General features: G+C 34.4%; 1 protein-coding gene across 2 annotated transcripts; it reads left to right on the forward strand.

Annotated features, from left to right (window-relative positions):
* The first annotated feature begins 2563 nt into the window (after positions 1-2563).
* Positions 2564-7845, forward strand: LOC108211076 (nudix hydrolase 20, chloroplastic). Of its 2 annotated transcripts, none has more exons than XM_017382567.2 (9): positions 2564-2946; positions 3042-3106; positions 4460-4646; positions 4787-4867; positions 5393-5518; positions 5620-5699; positions 5831-5946; positions 6827-6947; positions 7570-7845. In XM_017382567.2, the coding sequence occupies exons 1-9, from the start codon at positions 2692-2694 to the stop codon at positions 7631-7633; spliced, it is 1095 nt and encodes a 364-aa protein (XP_017238056.1). In that variant the 5' UTR covers positions 2564-2691; the 3' UTR covers positions 7634-7845. The 2 variants fall into 2 exon arrangements, with proteins under 2 accessions (XP_017238056.1, XP_017238057.1); XM_017382568.2 differs by having other exon boundaries at positions 2579-2946; positions 4468-4646.
* The last annotated feature ends 225 nt before the right edge of the window (positions 7846-8070 follow it).

An 8070-nucleotide genomic window follows, 5' to 3' on the forward strand; every position in this document is an offset into this window, starting at 1 on the left:
CAGCCTAAGAAACAAAAGACTCAGGATCAAGCAATTTCATGCTTCTTTTGTAAGAAGTCCGGGCAGGTGAAAAGGAATGTCTCAAATACGTCGCTTTGCGTGTAAAGAAAGGTAGACTTTTCACCTTTTGTTCTAAAGTTAATTTGAGTTATGTGCCTACTAATACTTGGTGGGTGGATTCCGGTGCTACTACTCACACAAGTGTTTCCATGCAGGGTTGCATTTGGAGCCGGAAACCAAGTGATGCTCAAAGATTCATCCATGTGGGTGATGGCAATGCAGTTCCAGTTGAAGCCATTGACACTTTTAGATTATTTTTTGAGACTGGTCAATTTATTGAATTAAGAGAGACTTATGTAGTACCGTCTTTTAAATGGAATTTGATTTCTATTTCTATTTTGGACAAATACGGTTACTCTTGTTCATTTGGAGTTAAAAAATTTAGTCTATTTCTTAATTCTTCTTTGGTTGCGACTAGTTTTTTGATTGATAGTTTATATATGTAACACAATTGCTTCATCTATTGAAACCTTGCATATAATATCTAGAGGTACAAAACGTAAATATCAAAGAAGAATTCCGCTATGTTATGGCATAAGAGTTTTAGACATATCTCGAAATGAATACTTGAGAGATTTGTGTCATACGGAATTGTTGAGCCCCTCGATTGTACAGACCTTAATGTTTGTATTGAATGTATCAAGAGAAAACAAAGAAACAAAAGGAAATTTAGTGCCAATAGATGCACTAAAGTCTTATAGTTGATACATACTGATATATGTGGTTAATTTCCTACAGCTTCTTGGAATGGTCAACAGTATTCTATCACTTTTATAGACAGCTATTCTCGTTATGGGTACCTATATTTGATTCATGAAAAGTCACAGTCTTTGGACATGTTTAAGGTCTTCAGAGCTGAAATTGAGAAACAACTTGGTAAGACAATTAAAACTGCCAAATCTGACCGTGGAGGTGAATATTATGGTCGGTATGATGGATCAGTCGAACCTTTTGCAAAATTTTCTAGAGGGATACGGGATCGTATTACAATATATAATGCCTGGGCAATCACGTTTGAACGGTGTTGCTGAAAGACAAAACAGAAGGCTTAAGGATATGATGAGAAGTATGATTGTTATTTGATATAATTTGTAGCCCAAGTGGAAGATTGTTAGATTATATTTAATAATCTAATAATATTATGTGGGCATACAATTTAAGACAATTATATTTATTATGTTTTTTTTTTTTTGAACAAGGAAAGATAATTCAATAATAAAAAGCCATACGGCATCTACATACATGATCGAAATTGAACAAACGTATAATAATATCGTTGTTGAATCCTTCCATCTTGGATAGGCAACCAAACGATTTTTTGAAGAGATATATACATATTGTAATCCTCCAACTGTTGTTTTGAGCAATCGACCACAGATGTATCACCATAATAACCTTCATCACCGAATCAACACCATGAAAATCAACACCATCAAAATCCTGCAGATCTGGATACCCGGACATGACGAACAGTAAATAAAATCAAAATCAAACTCTCACACAAGGAGAGACCAAACAAAACCCAAATAAATTGGGAACTTATTGAACAAAAGCAAAAGATGAACAAAGACTGTTAAAAAGAAGAAAAGATTGGGGCTTTCCACCGGTAAAAACCGATGGAAGCCCCTCAGATTATAGAGACGGCTACTTCAAGAATGGAGAGAAAAGAGAGAATAGGGTAACCATGAGAAGAGCTTGATTCCTTTTAATTATATTTATTATGTTTATTCTATTTATTGGACTAATTAAGTGATCTAAAGTAAAGAGCCAAGTAAAATCATTTTATCCGGTATGGTTTTGTAATGCGTAAAATACAATAGTAAGTTTGATTAATACGGTCAGCTATATAAACAACAATATAGAATTTTGTTCTAAAACTGTTCCAACTTCTGCTCGTTCATCGATATGGCTAGAGTCGAATCAAGTCCAATCAAGTGTCACAATCCGGCTTGATATCTATATCTGCGGACTCAGATACGATTACAATATACAATTTTTTTGATAATATCACAAAAGATGATATTTGATTATATATATTTATCAGTGTTGTAAAAAGCGCATTAAGCGGCCGCCTAAGCGGAATCGGTCCTAAAGCGCTTCGATTTTGTACTAAGCGGGAGATTAAGCGTTTTTGAAAATTAAGAGGACAATTAAGCGGATTAAGCGGTCGTTAAGCGGATTAAGCGGTCAAAACAGACTTGCTAATTTTTTTACAAAAATTAATTTTGAAATATTAATTTTTTAATAATATAACTATAATTATATTATAAAATTAAAAAAATATATATTTTATCAAAAATATTAAAAATGCATATTCGTAACCCAACATAATATTATTTTTAAATATATTAATATTATAACTAAATATTTTATTATATTTAATTAATCCGCTTATTGACCTGCTTAAAATTCCGTTTAAGCGTCCGCTTTACCGCTTAGGCGCTACAAAATCCTCTTGCCGCTTAGAACCGATCAGCGCTCTACATCACATCAACGCTTTCTAAATTGTTTGTACAAGTGTATTGATAGATAAATTGATGAGAGAGTAGTTTTATTTAGAAGAAGATAGAATTTGGGGCGATAAATTCAACAAAAGTCAATTACAGGCACAGAGCGTTTTCAGAGTGTGAGATGGCAGCAGCAGCAGCGAGGGCCTGGTTTAGCAGCAGCTGCATTCACAATACATATATATGTATGCATCCACATGACGCTCTCGTCCTCGCCGCCAACAACAATTTTAAACTGCAAACACGACGTCGTTCCTCCACCTCATCCATCAATTCCACCAACACCTTCACTTGGGATGACGTCACCCGCATTTCTCAGTCTCAACCTCTTAATCTCCACGCTTTTCTCCACAAAGTCAAGCTCTGCAATCGCGGCGCTGTATGTTTCACTTCAATTTCATGTTTTACTCAGCTTCAGTTTCTTTACATTGCCAATTTAATGTCGATGTTAATGTGTTGATTATTTTATTGCAGGAGAATATCGATGATTTTATTCCCTTTGTCATCCAGAATAATGTTGTTGGTTATGTTCACGAGGGGTAAATTTATCACTAATTTTCTAATGTTGATCCACTTTTAAGCAGCTTCTACACTTGGTATAATTATATTGTCTAATAATTATATTGCAATTCGGCTTTCTTCTCTTATTCTTCTTGAATTTTTGAGGCAGAAATTATATGACAGGATTTATATATTTCACGTGTTACCTTTATCGGTCTCATTTCTAGGTTTATGTTGTCAAAGTTTCTTTTGTTGTTTACACTTGTTGTGTTTTACTTAATGCTACTGATTTGATTCTGTGAAGTAAACCTCAGATCAGTGTTGTTTTGGGCACAATTTTATAAAAAGCGCAAGGCCTAATTTGAAGCGCGACTAGCGAAGCGCCATTAATCGCGCGCTTTTGTGTTGAAAACCAAATAAGATTATAGATTTTAATAAAAATGTATTACTTATTAGATTCCTAACTTTCAAATATAGCTATGCATGTCTAATATAACAAAATTACTAATAAAAAGCATCAATCATTGATGTTCAATAATTCAAAAGCTTCAGAGTCATTTAGTTCGATTTCCGGTCCTTCAAGAGGCAAGAGCCGTTAAAACTTGTAATACAGCCGCCTCTTCTATGTGCAAGACTCGAAAATAGGGTTTCTTTTATTCCCCTTTTAAGGGCACTTTTGTCTTTGACCATCTTGAGCGTTTTTAACGCTAAAGAGATTTTGTGCTTGAGCAGCTTCTTGAGTGCTTATTTGTTGATTTCAGAATCGCATTAAATCTCTAATTTTTAATCGCACATCTTGCGTCTAAGCGCAAAGTGCCATGAATCGCGCAATTAAACGTGCTTTTAATAACACTGCCTGAGATCGAGAGTTTTGGTATGGATTGTCGTGTTGAATATTTGAATTTAGTTGGAATGTTGTCTTTACATTATATGATTAGGATTTCGTTACAGTAGGCGGATATTGTGGCACTCTCCTAAGATTCCCAATGTTGAAGCCATGGAGGAATATCTTAGATGGAAATATGATATATAGTTGAGATGCGACTCATGCCTATAAATGAAAATACTCCCTGGTCTGATAATAATTAAATATGGAACTCAAGCTTTACCATTTATGCGAGAAGGCCCTTTTTACAGACAGTACATATTATTCTAGATCAGCTGGTTTTTCTGTAACCGACTAAATGCTTGACCAAATTTCTTTACTACAGAAAATGTAAAATTAAGTTGTAAGTGTCAATATAATGTCATGCACCTGGTTTAACTGTCTGCATGGTTGTTTATAGATTCTAAGGTGACTGTGCAATGGTACAAAAGCCTTATGTAAAGTGCAGATTGTCACTCTGTTTTTTTACCAATAAGCTGATCAGGACGTTTTAACATTTTTGCAGTTTTGCAGGCCATCTAAGGAAGTTCCCAGATGTGTTTATATTCCCTGAGGATGATTCTCAGGCTATCCATTTTGGGGATCACGTCAGGCTACACCCCGCGCTGACAACTCCTGAGGATAGAACTTACGCTGTTGGAGATGTAATAGAATGCTTAGGTGAAGAAATGATTCCAGGAATACGGAATGAGGTATTCGCTATTATTTTGCCATTTTTAGTTTTATATTTTAGAATTTCATCTATCATACTGGTTATAGAACATGTGCTACCAGCGATTTATAGGACCACTGGATTTCTGTTTATAGTTGCATGTTGTTTGACTATAAGCAGCTCTACCCAGTTATGTCGTCTTTTGGTACACAAGCATTTTTCTCGCTGGAACGTGCTGCAGCACCTTACTTTGGGATAAAGGTGCGTTAAGCCCTTTGTTGAAATGTTATTTTCACTAAATAAGTATATATGGCCAATTAACAGTTAGTTTTTGTGGAAATGAAGACACGAGATTCTTCAAGACATAAGCATTACCTTAAATTTCAGCATAACCAAAGCACAATATATAACTATTAAGTAACCAACTCTCCCAAAACCTCAAGTTTTAAGGAGGAGACCTTAATTGGATCGGACCTGATGCGGAGCAAATAATAAAGGATTTAGATTTAGTTGTTACTTATCTTATATGTAATTGTAAAGATAAACGATCATCTGTGGAGATTGTTTTGTTCCTTACTTCAGCCCTTTACTTCAATATGTCCTACATCTCTACCCCTCACCAGAACGACTGGACAACCAGACAACAGAAAGTACCAATGAGACAAAAAGTGACCATCCCTAAACATTAAGGCTTTAGGAGAATACCTTAATATGGACTTTACATTGAAATTATCCTTTCGATCTGCCATCAGTATTGCTTTAATTGCTTTTCTAATGAACTAGTAGGCCTATGGAGTTCACATGAATGGCTTTGTTGAAAAGGATGGGCAAAAATATCTGTGGATAGGGAAGAGAGATGAATCCAAATCCACTTACCCAGGAATGCTTGATCATCTAGTTGCTGGAGGACTGGTTTTTACTAACCTTAATATAATATTCTTTTTATGGGTATGGTCTCAACTATTTATAGCAAACTGATGTTTTTTCTCTTATTTTCGTCATTATTATGACAGCCTTATGGTATATCATGTGGAGACAATATTGTGAAGGAATGTGAAGAGGAGGCAGGGATAGTGAAATCTATTGCTAGTCAGTAAGTTCTCCCTGACTGTTGATCTGTCATAATAGAGCTTATATAGCTAGGATGTTTTAACTGTATAGGTTTTGATTCATATAAACTTCATATTGTTTCAACATCTTAGTCTTAGCATGTTATTTGAACAGAGCAATCCCAGTTGGAGTCGTCTCCTATATGGATATTGATGCATACAGATACAAACGAGATGTTCTGTTCTGTTATGATCTAAAACTTCCAGAAAGTTTTGTTCCCAAAAATCAGGGTAAGTCATTCACAATACCTTTATACTAATCACAGGTTTACTCCTATTCTGAAATGATAGGAGGAGAAGTTTGCATTCCCTGGTTGAAGTTCTTTGCTTATTTGTTGTTGGTGTAAAAAATGCACCTCCTTAGTGAAATACACAATTATTATGGTTATAATACTTTCTATGGGCTGGTGTATCTGTTATTGTTTATTGTGTTTCTCGTCAAGCACAAGCATAAACATAGAAAAGCTGGATCCATTTTTCTAAACAGGGATGTGTACTTTTTTTATGGTTATAATACTTTCTATAGGCTGGTTATCTATAATTGTTTATTGTGTTTCTCGTTAAGCACAAGCATAAACATAAAAAAGCTGGATCCATTTTTCTAAACAGGAATGTGTACTTAACATCTTGATATCAAAGTGTAAATTTGTATGAACTGTTTTTTTATGTTAAATATGAAGGGATTTGAAGTTAGCACATTAACAACTTCACAAGATCCAGTTATTCTTGTCCCTTTCCTATATAATAGCTTTTTTTGTTAAGTGCTCGTGTTGTAAACAGCACCCCACTATCAAAAAAACAAACAAATGTTTTTTTTTTTTTGTATTATGTGTTCGACATATATATAATCATCTACCAGATAATAGTTATAATTGTGCTGAGCATACGTTATATACGATAAAAATATAACTATGGTTTGACATAATTAAAAGTTCTCTTTCTGTCCCACTTTTGTTTATATTTGGGTTAGGCACAAAGTTAATGAAAAGTGTAAAATATAGTGGAGAAGAGTAAGAAAAGTGGGTACAGTGATTGGACCCATCAATATTAACTCGATAGATTTTGCAATCTTAAAAATATATTTTAGCAAATGTTTGATTTCATGTTTCAGATGGAGAGGTGGGGAGCTTCAGATTGATCCCTGTACAACTTGTAGCAAATGTCATACAGAAGACAGAGTTCTTTAAACCAAATTGCAATCTTGTCATCATTGATTTCCTGTTTCGACATGGGTATGCAGTTTACTTTGCAGCATTTCCATATGTAATAGATGAATGGGTCTACTGCGTGCAAAATGTTGATTTAATAAATTTGATTTCTTAGAGAAGGGGACGTGAAACTAAGATCATACGATGTTGATATAAACAGGTGACAACATGATTACACGTTTTATACCAAACTGTTATAGCTTAAAAACCAGTTACTTACACAAGACCTTGTGGCCTTCTTAGTAGTTCTACCATAAAGTGTTCTTGCAACTGAGTCTGGCTACCATATCTATTTATTTACTGCAGGAAAACTGAATTATAAACAGTTTCAAGCAACTCTTAAGTCTTAAGGGGAAAAAGAAGTCATTACTGTTGTTTAATGGTGCAAAGTCTTTTTCGGGTTTTTTAAGGCGCAGTAGTGCTTTAAGGTTGATTAAAAGTATATATTAAGTTTACCTAATGAAAGACGAGTACATATATTCTGCAACACTAATTATTCTTGGATGCATACTTTGCTTTGACTAAAATTTGGTTTGTGTGTGAATCATCTATGCATAGCTGTAACAAGTACATTTCATTTGGCTTCAGTAAAGTTACTTTACAGGCTAAAAGTAAGTTTGTATATTACTGTTGATAATATTGGCAGGTACCTAAAACCGGAAGATTCTGGTTACTTGGAACTCTTGCATAGTCTGAGGAAGGTGGCTTGATCATAGTATTGTGTCTTTTGTTCCTGATTTCAGTGTTGTGGTTCCTATAGGGTTGGTAGTCTGGTACCGCTTGGAAATTTTGTATAATTATAGATTTTAGTATATATATTAGTTTCAGGGACACCGGTCACTCCTTTATATTGCATATCTTTGTGAGTTACTTGATGCACTTGATTGCATTGACCGCAATAAAGCATCCCTGTGTTATTTTACCTCTTTTCTGCAAGTAATATGTACCTGTTTGTACAACCAATTGGGGAGAGTCTGAAGATGAATTTAATATCTGGAATTGGCCTTCATGGAAGCTAGAAGATGAAAGCAGTGAAACTGTATGTGCTATATTTGTTGTCAACTGTTATAGGTTGTTAATGATGTGCTGTTTTTCTATATTAAGGTTAACCTTTATCTGTTCTTATCTTTATAACCATCTAATTATC

Source organism: Daucus carota, chromosome 3 (genome assembly GCF_001625215.2).
Source record: "Daucus carota subsp. sativus chromosome 3, DH1 v3.0, whole genome shotgun sequence".
NCBI classification, from domain to species: Eukaryota; Viridiplantae; Streptophyta; class Magnoliopsida; order Apiales; family Apiaceae; genus Daucus; species Daucus carota.

Excerpts from the sequence above, each read along its gene's own strand:
- LOC108211076 (XM_017382567.2), top strand. The coding sequence starts at position 2,692 with ATGGCAGCAGCAGCAGCGAGGGCCTGGTTTAGCAGCAGCTGCATTCAC. Across the intron at positions 3,107-4,459 it reads GTTGGTTATGTTCACGAGGG|TTTTGCAGGCCATCTAAGGA; the intron begins GTAAATTTATCA and ends ACATTTTTGCAG. Across the intron at positions 5,700-5,830 it reads GTGAAATCTATTGCTAGTCA|AGCAATCCCAGTTGGAGTCG; the intron begins GTAAGTTCTCCC and ends TTATTTGAACAG.